Source organism: Pholis gunnellus, assembly GCF_910591455.1.
Source record: "Pholis gunnellus genome assembly, chromosome: 15".
In the NCBI taxonomy this organism is placed as follows: Eukaryota; Metazoa; Chordata; class Actinopteri; order Perciformes; family Pholidae; genus Pholis; species Pholis gunnellus.
Genome location: NC_136542.1, coordinates 7,462,734 through 7,477,865, shown reverse-complemented (window position 1 = coordinate 7,477,865; position 15,132 = coordinate 7,462,734). Strand labels below are relative to the sequence as shown.

At 43.0% G+C, this 15,132-nt stretch overlaps 2 protein-coding genes across 2 annotated transcripts; one reads left to right on the top strand and one right to left on the bottom strand.

The window, feature by feature from the left end:
• Positions 1-625: 625 nt before the first annotated feature.
• On the bottom strand, positions 626-8,445 carry LOC306707414 (RNA polymerase II elongation factor ELL-like). The gene is made up of 12 exons (XM_079174865.1): positions 8,175-8,445; positions 6,145-6,189; positions 5,913-6,034; positions 5,229-5,389; positions 4,026-4,336; positions 3,649-3,773; positions 3,018-3,507; positions 2,845-2,932; positions 2,699-2,765; positions 2,370-2,541; positions 1,703-1,747; positions 626-1,583 (listed from the first exon to the last, which is right to left on the bottom strand). Exons 1-12 carry the CDS (start codon positions 8,304-8,306, stop codon positions 1,479-1,481), a joined length of 1,863 nt encoding a protein of 620 aa, XP_079030991.1. The 5' UTR covers positions 8,307-8,445; the 3' UTR covers positions 626-1,478.
• A 2,467-nt stretch (positions 8,446-10,912) lies between these two features.
• LOC306707278 (uncharacterized protein) lies at positions 10,913-14,515 on the top strand (the record flags this gene model as incomplete). Its single annotated transcript, XM_079174672.1, has 4 exons — positions 10,913-11,125; positions 11,421-11,603; positions 12,262-12,478; positions 13,650-14,515. 4 exons carry the CDS (start codon positions 10,913-10,915, stop codon positions 14,513-14,515), a joined length of 1,479 nt encoding a protein of 492 aa, XP_079030798.1.
• Positions 14,516-15,132: the final 617 nt, after the last annotated feature.

The following is a 15,132-nucleotide window of genomic DNA, read 5'->3' as shown; positions in this document are numbered from 1 at the left end:
CCACGTGGTGCCTGGACAGGAAACTAATATTTACTTTAAATATAAAGCAGTTAGCCCGGAATAGGATTGAATTAGGACTTCTTAATTTTTTTTTATAATAGAAAATTGTCTGTGACATGAAAGTGACCAACCATGACTAACACTACACTGAGGTTTACGAAGAGTTATTAAAGAAAATGAAAGCTTAAATCATTCTGGCCACTGTGTTTTCATCAATAACATGTCTAACAGGCAACGCAGTGAATTATTAACCAAAAACTGATAGGAATCGAGGTGAACATTGTCTCGCACCTGTCTTTAATACATCACTAATCCATACTTATACTAACTAGACATTTTATTTCTGATAAATGCACTGCATGAGCATGCTACAGCTTGAGCAACAGCATGTCTGTGTGTAGTTTTGTAGGAAATAAATGTCTGGCAGACATTCTGTATAATAAAAACATGCATTTGTTGTCCGCTACAGGTGCCTGACTGGAATAGATGAAGATTAATATTAAATCCAGTAAATTATTTGTACCTATTCATTACTTCAGTGTCCATCTTTAGAGTATTAATGATGCCCGGCCTTGTAAAAGAAAAGCATTTTAAATAAGGAAAAAAAAATCATACAAAATGAATACAAATTAAATTTATTTGAAACAGACAAAACTTCAGATTATTCCTCATGCATTCAGTAAAGTACACAGCATGCAACACTTTATTTTATTTCTTAATTGTTCTCCATCTCAGCCTACAGTATAAATGACTCTGTAACTAATAATTAAATCCAGTTTTCAGTAACACTGTTAGTGCAGCTCATACCATAAGGGTTCTCAATACAACTTCAAGCTCACATTGTGTTTAACATAACAGTCTTCTGTGATCCAGGGAAGCCACAAGAGGGAGAACACCATAGAATACTGTGAATCCAGTAGAGAATCAGAAACCACTTCAGGCACTGGCAATACTTTCAGGAGTCATTACTGAGCAGATCTGAACACGTCACCGATAAAGTCTCAATTCCCGAAAACCCAGAGAAAAGACGTCTTCTCAGTATGTCCACATCTGCTATTCATACGAGCCGTCTGGGTACGTACAGCGTGCGGTTATCTCATGCTTCTGGCTTAAACCTAAATGCTGACATGGCTAACAGAACACATAAGCAATTACCCAAATTCATAAACAACTTTATGATGAATCTACAAATGTGAAACAATTGAATCTATGTGTCCTTGGCAGTAACGTGTCACAGTAGTATCAGCGCATTGGTCAAACCATTTATTTTTTTCCCCCTCAAAGATTTCCCATTTTGAAATAAAATCTCTCATATTATTCGTCTGCTTTTCCCGCTGCTCTGCACAAATGTCTCCCAAATGTCTCCCAACCTCAGTAACATTTCCAGCAGGTCTTTGCGAGACTCCGTTTGAAGACCAAACGTGAGCCAGCGAGTCTCAGGGTGATCGTTGTGCTCTCTAAGTTCACTGGTCTCACAGTCAGAGCTGTTGCTGGTCGTACTCTGATATGAGCTTCTTGATGTGGGCCAGTTTGTTGTGGAGATATTCACAGCGAGTCTTGTCCTGGTTGTAGTTGGGGTTGGACTAAAAAAGGGACAAAAGAAATAAAAGACTTGATTGTTTAACAGCAACAGAGAGGAGTGGAGCTGCCACATGCAGCAATCTTGGGATAAACATTGACAAGTCTCGAAGGAAGTTGTCACCTTTTTGATTTTGCGATACTCCTGAAGAATTTGATTACGAACCGTCTGTGAGAGAGGACAGGAAGGAATTAATGCAGGTCGATATTTAATACGTCTGGTTGTTAAAATTGGTTAAAGCTTGCTAAATGTTGGAAAACTTGAAAAATGTCTATAAAAAAACATTCCCAATAATATGAATGTGATGGAAAACAAAAACTAAAAACCTACATCAATAGAAATATTATATGAAAATATTTCATTATCAAATTAATTTTTTGAGGAAGGAAATGCATTAAACATAATTGTTAGACCTCAAGGGCGTTTTGGTGAGTAACTGTGAAGGTAATCATAGATTTAGTATGTTTGACAGAAAACTCCACAGGGCGCCTTTTATAATAACCATTACTGACATATTGATATTTGTGCTTTTTCTTTTCTTAACGACCACATGCTGACATTTCAGTGCCATAATGTTTACAGTGAGAATTATAGCCTACGAAGCGCAATTTCATTTGACATTTTCATTTCTTTTGTTTTCCCTCAAAGAGGAAAACATACTCTCAACTGAGGATTATGTGTTTGTTACACCTCTACTTACTGTTCTGCACTTGGTGCAACAACAGAGTTTATGACAGAAATGAGTGGATTTATCATTTCATCTTTGTATGAAACGAGGACCGGAACATGCCTTGTATTTATGGGACTCGTGGTGCAGCCGTTTGAGCTGCGTGTCCAGCTCCATGAACTGCCGCGTCACTCCGTCGATACGAGCGTGTAGATCTCTGTACTCGCTGTACTCCGTGTTAAAGTCCTGCTTGTAGCTCTGTCTCTGGTCGTGATTGGAAATCACTGCGTACTTCCTGTGCGGAGATCAGTAAAGAACCCACCAGCAGAATACCGTGTTAACGACTTGCAGACGTTTAGTACCAAAAAATAACTAAATCTTTTATCTAAAAATACTGTATTTTGTCATTTGGATGCATTTTGTGGCGAAGAACCAATTAAAGGTTTACTTACAATAGATAGTCTGCTGTGTCATTGTCTGCTTGGAGCACACCAGAGTCAAACAACATTTCACTTGGCTCTGAAAGGAAACAGAAACAATTTTAAGATACTGAATATTTGACACGTTATGTCACTAGTCAACACGTAACAGCGCTCACCTATGCAGTACAAGGAGACTTTATCGTTTGGATCCTCTGAACTGTGATCTTTCCTCCTTTCTTTCCTTCCTCTCAACCTATCCTTCTCCTTGACCGACAAAAACAAAGTCCCAATCACCGATGCGTCACGCGAAATAGAACAGCCAGAACTAAATGAAAAGTGGTTTTCTCACCTGATCTCTGTGTTTGTGTTTGCTCTTCTTCCTTTTGATTGTGTGTCTGTTCAGATCAGGCACCGTCAGAGGGGACGGAGGGCGATCGGGTTTGGGCTGAGCGGGGTTTGATGCTGGAACTTTGGGTTCCTCCTCAGCACAGGGAGTTGGTTCCAGCCTCTTGGCCACTTCTGCCTCCCGCTGACAGACTGCCGACAGGGAGTCAAAAAGCTTTCGAGGATCAAGCGAGTCCCCTTTCCCGTCATTGCCCGTCTCCTCCGGGACGACTTTATGAGCCGCTCGTTCGGCGGACCTCACTCTTGGCTTGTCTCTGGCTGTTTTGCCAGACAAGTGGGATATCCTGGGCTTCTTACTCGCCAGAGGGTCAGTGTATTCCTCGGGCAGGGAAGGTTTTGGGCGGTGCGCCGGGGAGGAGTTGGGGGTGTCTCGTAGTGGACTGACCTGGGCCTCTGGGACGGTGAGGAGGTTCTGTTGAGGCTGAAACAGCCTCCTGCAAAGTCATAAGAAGGTGATGAATAAACAATTTCATCAAATCTACACTTTGTATTAGCATATAGTATATCATCTTCTTCACAATTCTTGAGATACTGCTACGATACGAACATGGCGGCAAGTATCTGATTTGCGTTACCTGACAAAGATTCGTTTGAGGAGCTGCTGGTCTCCGGAGGTGTAGCCCGGCCAGTCCCTCTGCAGCTCCTTATACAGACCGTCCTTTAGAACAAATGTGCTGTCTCTACTATTGAGCTGGCCAACCTGCACACACACACACACACACACACGAAGACATGCACAAAGATAAAGCAGGGGAGAAAATACTCGGTGCTCAAGAGAACAAATTCATTTTCTTGATCCGTTTAAATTGTTTTCACGGTGACAGTGTTTACAATTTACATTTAAACTTGAGGTTTAGAATCATAACTAAAAGGATCCCCTGTGTTTTTCGTTTAAATGGTTCTTATAATGAGACCTTTATTTATCTGGCTACAGAGGAAAAAAACGAATTACCTCCATCAGTTCAGAGTCCAGCATGTCTTTGTCTTTTACTGTCAGTCCGTCTTTCTGCAGCCTCAAGATGAGCTCAGGCCTCCTGTACGGCCTCAGAGCCAGCAGATGCGTTAGTCTTTCCCTGAGCTGCCTCTCCTGCACGTCAGCCACGCTCTTCCTGTTCGGAGCACAGGCCTCCTTCTTCGGCTTGGGCGCGCCGACTTGGACGCCCCTCTTGACGTTGCCGAGGAGAGACTGGGGCTTATCGGCGCGTCGGGGCTTGGTCAGGCCGGCCAGCGCGGGGGCCGGGGCTCGCACCGTCACCTTCTTGCCTGCGAGGGAAGAAGGTGATCTCACATCAAAAGGCAGCACGTGCCATATAAAAGCAAAATCATGCTTGGCTGAGGTATCCAACATCAAAAAAGGTAAGTTACCGTTTGCTCTTGTTTCTTTTGTTATTCTTAAAATGTTGCCTAGGTTGAACACGTTATACATGTGTGATACCACTACTTAAAAAGAGTGCTTTTCCAGGCTGCATCTGTCAAGATCAGACACCGGAGGAAGAGGACTTAGAGGATAAAAAGAGAAAAGACCTCATTTCACCTCTTCAGAAAGCCACATCCGGGTTACAAGCATTCAAGTCTCAGCGAGCAAAAGCTGCCGTCTAATTTAGGAAATAACCACACAGTTGCACAAGCCTGTTGTGAGTGAGGAAGTGTGTTTTTTTTTTTTTTTGCACAAGCTTCCTCTGAACTGACAAAATCATCAAAACTAGTGGGTGTGTGTGTGTGTGCGTGTGTGTGTGCGTACGTTGACTGAAACAAGATGACGTGACTAAAATATCTGTTTAGAAGGAAGTGGTTTGGTGGTTAGAAGAAAGACAGCGGTAACAAAACAAAAAAAAAAGCTTAATCACTGGTTTTATCGTGTATATTTTGGTGAGCCTCCGCATGTTTGTGGAGACTCCGTATCCTTTAAAATAACTTGAATATACATTATATGGGCATGTGTGTGCTGCATAGCAGTACAGTCGAGCAGAAAACTGCAGAAGGAAATAAGACCAGACTGTTACCATGTCATTGGTTACTATGCATGTTGCTACGGCAACCAATGCAATATGGCCGACTGCATTTTGTTGGACGTAATCAGCACAGTACACATGTGTCTTCGGGCTAGTCTTATTCCTGAGCTGGGGTTATGTCTCGTTTCTCTGCGTCTTCCTACCCTGGAAGCGCCCCCCCTGTTTGATGACGATGGCTCCTCGGCTGCGCGTCTCCTCCTCAGCCTGGGCCATGCTCTGGCGAGCTTTGTCGTACGAGTCATCCGTGGCGTTGACGGTCATCTTTTTCTGAATCACCCCGAGACATGACAGCTCCTCGGCAGCACTGGGAGGAGGGAGGACGGCGAGTAAAAAAACAGGGGACCTGACGGAGCTTTCAGGACGTCTCCTACGCATTACATTACATTACATTACAGTCATTTAGCAGACGCTTTTATCCAAAGCGACTTACAATAAGTGTATTCAACATCGGTGCAGCTACACGTCATGCTAAGATTGTTTGAGTGCCGGTCCACTATCAGCTGCACTCCTTTACTACCAAACACAACATCTATCTGTAAGTGCAATCTCTTGACATTTATTGAAAACACAACTCTACATTTCCAGACTTCCTAGACCTGCACAGTCAGGACTCCCTGGAGGGGTTTCTGGCCTTTAAAAGAGTCTGACAGAGAGATGTAAACCAGCAGGGTGACTTTCACACAGCAGTAGGGGGGGGGGGGCAGAGACATTTTAAAACACTGAAACTTCTTCAGGAGCTCAAGTTAACTCGTAAACATATAATCACTTTGCACGAACACGCATACGCATAACTCTCGCGGGCCATAAAGTGTGTGAAATGCTTTTACCCAGTGCCGTGCTGTTGGAAGCAGTCGAAGCTTCCGTTCGGGTTATCGCAGGCGACGTTCGTCAAGCCAAAGGTGAAGCTCCTCAGTTCATCTCTATTCTCGGCGCAAGGGACGGTGATTCTCTGTGACAAGAGGCAGAGAGAGAGAGAGAGACACCAGAGAAACAATTAGATTCAACATCTTTCAAACCTTCATGCATGAGATGATCGAGTTAGTGTACGTCAACAGTTACCCCTTTGTTGCCATTAAAACAGATGGTCGGACGGGAGGACCAACCCTGAAGAGAAAAAAAAAGACAAATCATTGAGACATTGTCGACATGCAAATACAGACACACAGATCTGAGAGCAGACCAGCATGTAAAAACACAACATAGAGGATGTTTGTGGTTTCATTACTGCTATTACTCAACTCAACATTTACTTTTCTGCCTGTAAGCTGTTGCTCTTCATGTAAGAAACAAGTGATGGACTAATTCCACTTTTGTATCTCTCAGTACCAGTCCAGTACCAACCAGGCTATCCAGTTCCCAAAATTGTTGTCTGTAAACTGCTAAGAACTCATTGGAATGACTTTTAGAAAAGCCTTTAGTGGCGCTAAAAGGAGCTGCGTGAAATCCGACCGATTACCTCGAGTGATGTCACTTGAGTAACAATTGTGGCTGAAGACAAAGGTTTGAGGTGTGGCGTTAGCAAGAAGGGAGCTTACGTTTGTGGCCCGCTCCTCATCTCTCGCTGCTACATTCGCCTGAACTGTATGTGATCAATTTGCATTGTGGGTAATGTAGGCACCAAGTTTTGACACGGTGGAAAAAGGAACGTGTGGAATAAAAAGAAGACATCTCCAGTGATGCTGCATCAAATTTTGATTGTTTTTTTTGTTAAAGCTGAATCGGTGGCCAAATAGCACTTCATCTACGGTGGATTGCTCACATAGCACACAGAGATTAATGAGGGAATCCCGTATTAATCTCTGTATCTGCGCCGCTATTGATCCAGCGTATCATCACTAATGATGATGAATACTTTCACACCTAACTGCGGTCCTACTTAAGAGCGCGTTTCCCCTCTAATACACAGATTCATTGTTATAGGTTTTTAACACAAATCATACGTTTTCTACTTTTACTCCCTGCGAAATGTACGCTTTGTGTATCCCGACACTAGTGCCTTTAAACACATTTTAATTTGATATAAAGTGGCCACTGTCTTAAGGTCATCAAGACCAGCTTGTGACATGAGAATATTGCGAACAGGCCTGTCATCTCGTAGGAAAGCGGAAGAAATGAAGAAAGCGACACGCCTGCAGCTCGATGTGACGATGACTGGAATCAAATTGACCTTTTCATGGAGAGGATTTGTGAGTCCACCTGTTGATGACTGCAGAGAGTGAGAGGGTGGCTGCCAGTAGTCGGTTTTGGCCCGGCTTCATGCAGAGTAGTCTGTGATCAGACCATGTGGGTTATGAATAGCCACACTTCAAGCTAAATAAAGAAACTAGATACATCCACAGCAGCAACAGCAGTATTGTGTGCGCGTTTACACCCTCTGTGTTAGGTGTTTTCCACTCCTTCCTGTCTATCTCATTACAAGAATAACTAGAGGTATGACAGGAGCGCTTCTCACCTCTCATCAGAAAACATGCTCACCGAGGAGTTTCCTAACCGGGTTACTAGGAATTAGTGAATAGAGGAAGTGTACATGACTGTTGTCTGCTGGGACTTCCTGCACGGTCTGATTCATTTGTGATTAAGTCAAATGTTTGAATTGCATTCTGTCCATCTGTCTCCCTGAACCTAAAACTGCCTACAAAAAGGAGAAGTACTCCATCTCGTAAATGCAATCCAACATGCCCCCCCACTACCACCACCACTACTACTACTACTACTACTACTACTAGCCCCCCCCTCCAGCCTGTTTCCTTTCTTCTCCCCTCGACTGGTTAACATTCACAATACTTGCCCAGCAGCTTGCTACAAGCACCAGCACCAGCACACGGGGAAGGGTTTCCATATTTCATTATGCAACACGTATTTACCATTTCATTGCTCAATAAAAGGAGGCTTGTGGGAGACAACAGCCGAAGAAGATATTTGGTGAACTTCGGCTGAAATGAAAAAATAAATCACAACCCCGCCTTCCTCGCCTGTTTTTACCACTACCTTTTGTTTTTAAGTAGAGGTCCCCTTGACGAAGTGGTACAAGCGATACTGTACGTTTGAGACAATGATTCGAGGAAGAATTGTTTACAGAAATAGCCTACCTTGTGGTTTTCGGAGGAGCCAATGGCTCTTGCCGCGCTGTCAGTGAGTTTGACATGAAAAACAGAGACGTTGCCGCCGTTCAGTTTACCGCTGGACAGTCCGTAACACCGGCTCTCCTTCAGCACCGACATCCCGCCGTAGAGCTCGCCCTGCCAGGCTTGTTATTACACAATTCCCACACAAACAAACAAACAAACAAACATTGGCGAGAGGACGCAGCGATTGAGAGAGAGAGAGAGAGAGAGAGGCTAAACGGTTCCGTGTGGCTGCTCCTCCGCCGCGCGCTATTCTGGAGTAGATCGCGTTACGTCATGACGGCTGAGCGGATTTGATTGGCCGAGAGACATAAATAAACCGTTACGTAGGGTTTACGTAACCACTTCTACTTTTTCTGCCTCCCCTCTCGCTATGCTAATTCTTTTCTTTCTTTTACATGAAGGGACTTTCTTTGGGTGGAGTGTGAAAGAACAGCTCATTCATCTTTCTGTAGGTTTGGATTAAATAAAACAATAAAAAAAACACAACGATAATAGTCGAGATTAAGCTAGGATTTAGAAATACTGAGGTCAACATGAGTACCCACAAAGCTCTCAAACAAAAAAGGTTTATTTGTTTTAATTATTTAGGTTTTTCATATTAAGGACTGGTGGTGGACTCAGATCTTTTAATCACAAGTAGACAGGTCACAAGTAGGTTACAAGTACAAGTCATTCATTTAACATGTATAAAAGCCAAAAGCAAAAGTAGCCACTACGCAAAATAGCTTATTTCAGAATAACATACAGAATATTACATCATTGGATTATACTTATTGATGCATTAATGTGCATATCACTTTATTGTATACTGGTGTGCAGTTTATAATATTACCATCAACATTTATTTGTCAATTATATTGCATTCATAATCTGTAACTACTAATTTAAGATTCAGATTAAACGCAGTGGAGAAAAAAGATTTACAAGACAAACCTGAGGTCTGCACCAACTCTTAGTTTATTATTGATTCATTTATTGCATTGCACTGATTCTATTACCCTGTTTATGCTGTTCCTTACAAAAAACAACAACAACAACACATGTTTTGAGAAAGTCTTTTAAACTAAATTTAACGCGGTTTTAAAAAGTCTGTACCTGTTTGTGGATGTACACTATTTATAAATGCTGCCTGGTGTTTGTCGGTGTTGTTATTTGACTGTACAGGATGTTGCAACATAATTTGGCTTAAGTGGCTCAATTGGTTGTTTTTGTCAGTCCGTGCATCTCGTATTGATTACTTGGGTTAAATATGGTTTGAAAGTCAGCAGTAATAACAGGCAGGGTGTTGACAGAGAGAGAGAGAACGACAGATATGAATATAGTTCACCACATCTGTAAACATATACTCAGCTAAAAGTAAAATGTCTGACTTTGAAAAATACTTTGAAAAGTACTCCAAAGCTGCGAAATTGCAGCATATAAGGAGGCTTTGTCTTTGTTTCATGCCCATTTATGGCATGTTAAGGATGTACGGAATATTACATTAATATTCTTTCCTGATGCTCATGCACACTGCTAATTGTGATCGCTCCAACTAATTGCTGTTTGACTTAATTGCACATCTGGCATTTGAGGGTTGCTGAAGTGTTTCCCTGGTCTCAGACGAGCTCGGAGAACTGTCTCTCTATCTCATTTCCCTTCTGCCTTTTTAAAAAGCATTCATGTCAGATATATTCATGCATACAGAGCAATTGCTCAGTGCTTTGCAGATAAGTAGGAACTGAAAAACACAAAAGACGGAACAAGCACATTACATCGTTTAATACAAATGACTTGCTGTTTGAGCATTTGAAATTCATTGTGTGTGTGTGTGTGTCATCAGTCTCTCTCTCTGCCAGTGTTTGAAGCAGACGGTTGTCACAAGGCAGATGAGAACTGTTCAAAGCTGACTCATATCAAAGGGCCTCTGGGTCTTTGTAGCGCAGCGTCTGCAACAGGTGACATTTTGGGCTCAAAACCGTTTATAACTTTGAACGCTGTGGGATCGAACCTCCCCTCAACCCAGCAGGTACGGAAGGGACAGATCAGGACAGAGGAGTGACAGAGGATGAAAGTTAGTATCCTCTCACTGTTTTTTGTTCTGCAGTTTGCTGCAGGCCAGCAACATCAGGCCACTTCATCCAAGAGCCGAGGTAAACCTTTCAACGGATTAGAGGAACTAATGGCATCATGTGAATAAACTCAGGATTACAGCTTTCTGAAGGAAGCACTGACATGGTGAGTTTAATGTTCTCTATTAGTGCTGTGGTTGTGTATCCATCTATTTATTACCCTGTGGATACCGTATGTCTATGTCCAATATGTACGCATTTCAATAACATTAGCAGCCTTTACATTTTTTATACATTAACACACAATAAATATAACTTGGATGTACACTAAATCACAATATATGTGTCCAGTTTGTCTTGTATATTGATGTAGTAAACATAGAGACAGCCTTCTTAAACTTGGTTTATTTGAACATATATCATGCTTTCTTATAATGTATTTTAGTTTGTAGAGTTTTTAAAAACACTGATAAAGGAATATTATCAGGAGAATATTATTATAATTGCTTCTTTAGACCAGACTTTTAGAAAGACAGCAGGTAAAAGACGCCCACGGCAGGCGTTGAAGGTGATTTGCTGTTGCAGTTTGAATATTGTAACATCTTTGCTATTGAAAACATGGTCTGACTTTCCTTCCCCCTCAAGGCCATGGCAGACCCCCTGTCAGACAGCAGCCCCCTCATCAGTGCGGCAGCCTCCTGTAAGCTTCGTCTGGTCCGCCTGCTGGTGGAAGGTGGAGCTCAGGTCAACAGGTGCAACCCGAGAGGAGAGACCCCTCTCCTGGCTGCCTGTAAGGCCCTGAGAGGGGAGCCTGCTGGGCCTGCGACGGTGAAACTCCTCGCCTACCTGCTCCAGAACAAGGTCAGTCTGCAGTGAGTAACATTGCCAATTTCAACGCAGAATATATGTGCTTACATGCTATCTACGGAATGCAAGTTTTCACAGAAGATGTATTTCTAATGCATAATAAATGTGTAGCTGCAGTAAGAGAGGTATACGGTACTAATGCATATGGTTCAGCAATGCCAATTAAAGTTTGTAACTTTAGTTTTTGCTTCACTAACGAGCTAAATTGCTAGACTCACACTGGGCCATTGCTGAGGTTTCATCTGAGTTATTGTCTTCTATCAACTGACCTCCAATGTGGACCAATCAGGCAGATCCAAATGCACAGGACCGGGCTGGACGCACTGCTCTGATGTACGCCTGTATGGAGCGAGCAGGAGCTCAGGTGGCGTCCACCCTGATAGCAGCAGGAGCCGACCCCAGCATGGAGGACTACTCCGGAGCCTCAGCACTTGTGTACGCCATCAATGCACAGCACCGGCCGACACTGAAGGTCAGTGCGTTTGGTGGGGACTGGTGGAGATGGAGAAAAAAAACTGGAACGAAATAAAGATTGTGTTAACGTTAAAGTGTGTTAACTGGAGGTGAACTAAGCTGCAAAAATACTCGAGGGTCTGTTTAGGCTTTACCCAGCAGTGGTGGAAGAGGTATAATATACATTCATCTGTTAGGAATGTTTGAATTATAAAGTAGGTCAAGGTGGAGCTAAGTTATTATAACTTATTTATATACTTTTGGGTACTTTAATCTAGAACAATGCATCTTAGTGTATAAATTGATCACATGTTTTGTGTATGCAAAATCTTAATTTGAAAAGTAACTTGTCTGGTAAGTAAATGTAGTAAAAAGTACAATATTTCTCTTTGAGATATAATGTAGTAAATGTATGAAGTAGCATAAAAAGGAAATACTCAACTCAAGTAGAAGTATGTCTATTTTTCTAATTTTTTCAACATGTTGCAGTACCCCACAATTATTCAAAAACTTTTCCTCCCCACAGATTTCAAGAAAAAACTCTGAATGTTATTAAATGATCACCATGAAGGTAGCTCAAATGTGTAGCTACTAGATATCACTAACAAAAACTTCAGTATTTGGCCCCCATCGAACCCCAAATACGATCAATACCTCAGCATTACTGTGTACTTCAGGCGTTGGTGGACGCCTGCCGGGCCAGGGGTCGTGACATCATCATCATCGCCACAGAGATGGGTGTGAACGGCGGCCCGGTGACCAGGCATTACCTGAACGTTCCTCCATTTCCCGACACCTCGCCGGTGTACTGCATGTCCCCGTCTGACATCGTCCTCAAGACCGGATCACCCAACTCACCCGAAGGAGAAAACATCTTCAACTTCAGAGGAACTAGTGAGTACTGCTGATTGTTCAGAAAAGCAGATTAGGGAACATATAGCCGACTATTGTTTCCCCTTTTTGCAACTTGAGAAATTTGATTCTTGAGGTATCTGATCACAGTGAACATTACGTACTTTTTGTACGAGTCACATCATCGTTGCATGGTTTTAATGCCACTGAGAGTACACATCACCACACGACTAATTGTGTAGTTTTGACAAAAATAAAAGCAGACATAATATACACTATGGTTGGTTACCCATTTATATCGATTTGTGAAATGTCACATAAAATTACTTACAATGAATTAAAACACTCGCTACCGGGAAGGTGAGAGAAGAACATTTAGAAAAAAAATCTAAAAACCTTGACTGTCTAAATTTGTAGTAATTGGGCTAAAACATGCAAAACCGCAGAAAGAAATCACCAGGGAACATAGATGGGAAGTCCTTAAACTGCTGACAAAAATATCAATCTAAACATCTACAGTTACATCAAACTAGGCAACTCCATCTGCCAAGAAACTCTCAATTTCAGCTGAATGGCCCTTTAGAAGCACAATAGCGGTGACATTGGTGAGTAACATTGTGCAAGTGTCCTGGTTTTTTTTTTTCACCTTGATGGTGAGATCAGCACCATCAACAGCAGGTTACTTAGTATGCAGACACCATGCCCCTCCTGGATATAGCAGAGCGGTGTGTAACAAAGGCAAGTCTAGACAGATGAGAATAAATTCCTCGTGGTTGAAATCATTAGCTGAGTGCTCCCTTCCCGAGGAGACGAGATGGAAATGTTTTGTCAGGGTGAGGTGACGCTAACTCTGGTGGTGCATTACAATGAAAGATTGCAGCCCTGCTTTTTTGCACTGCATTGTGGGAGCTTGTATAGTAACAGTGACTGTTTTAAAAATGCTTTTTTTTTCTGGCAGTTTTCTAGTATAAACACACCACGGTACTCCTGCATAAATCTGCTTAGCATTAGTATGTAGCATCAAGTCAATTTTTTCTTATATACAGTAGCTCTATCCTCAGACCCTTGGGTAAGGAAACCACTTTAATGGGGGAAGAAACTTAAGGAAGAAGACAAAGAGATGTGCGAAATGGAAAAGAAGGAACAGTTTTTCTCAACTATTTCCATATGTATGCTTTTCACTCATTGTCTGTGTCTTATTCGCCTCAATCAGGCCAAAGGGGAAGCAGCAGCAGCAGCAGCAGCAACGGCAGCGGCAGACATCCCTCCTGCGAGCTGAGTCCGCTGAGCCAGTGTAGCACCCCACCGCCCAGACAGAGAATGCTATCTGAACCATGGCTGGCCATTCACAACCTGGCCTGTCTGAACCGGACTTACGAGGAGGGCATGAGGGAGAGGAGCCGACTGGAGGAGGGGGACAGAGAGGATTCAAGGAGGGAGAGAGGAGGGAGGGGCGATGAGGAGCCACATTGTCATCAGTCCAGGATGGAAGAGAGAAAGGAGAGCGCGGTTCAAAGGAGGCACAACAGATATGGGGGAGAGACTCACAACAGCCGCGGTGAGGATTTTCTTCCCAGGCTCTCTCAGTCGGTCCTCTCCCTCACAGAGATGAGCTCGTCTCAGGCAACCACAAGCAGACTGGTCCCCGAGAGGTGTTTGACACCTGGAGGTTCAACATCAGACAACATGACCCCGAGGAGCTGTGTCGAAAAGCTCCCAGCCTGTTTGTCCCCTCACTCCCCACTTCGCAGGAACACCCTCCCTTCCCTCGCGGTGGTTCCTCCTCCGCTTCACCTCCCGCCCTTAGCCAATCAATCACACTCCCACCTCCAGGTTCCAACCCAGGTGTCCCCCTCCAAAAGCAGGAGCATGGCGTTTCTGCCTCACCCGCCCAGCTCCTCTCCACCCTCCTCTTCATCCCGGGCATCTGCGAGGTCGGCGTTATTCCCCCGGCTGCCGCTCGCCTCCTCTTTGACCTCCCTGGTTGCTGCTCCGGCCTCCTGCAGCGAGAGGGGCAAGAGGTCACCGCGCCGCCACTCGGTGCAGCTTGAGCAGATCAGAGGAGGAGAAATCCTTTAGGCCGTCATCCCTCGATGATGTGTTTCTCTGACAAGCTGCAGCTGAGTAAATCATTTTAAGACCCCGACATCACCGCGATTACAGTTTATTGTTTTGTGACCGAAGTGCAAAATAAATCATTGCATTCTAAAAACAAACTTAAATGAGATTGAATTAAATATATATAATATAAATAAATATAATTGGATCATATTTGTGATGTGAAATAAACCCAAAATGTTAAAAGGAATAAAATAGATTAATAAAATACTAGGTTCTCAAAAGTAAATATTTGCTGGTTTTCTTTGTCTTCTTTGATGGTAAACTGAACATCTGTCTGAACAACAAAAACAGAGCAGTTAAGCTTAATCTAAAAAAAGAAAAAGGGGATAAACCCACGACTGGGAAAACAGTTTTTAATCAATAAATTGTCACCTTTTATAGCCAAGCTATGGCTGCTGACCCCTCCTCACAGCTTTCATATATCCCAGTGAGCTGAAAGCTAATTCAATCAGTTTGTTTTTAAAGGGCTGAAATGGTAAAACTCAGAAGGTATGGCAAGAAACTAAATGCTAATATTTTTGTAGCAAATATACTTTTTCTTAATCCCTATCCAGCATTTCACGATCCCTCCAAAT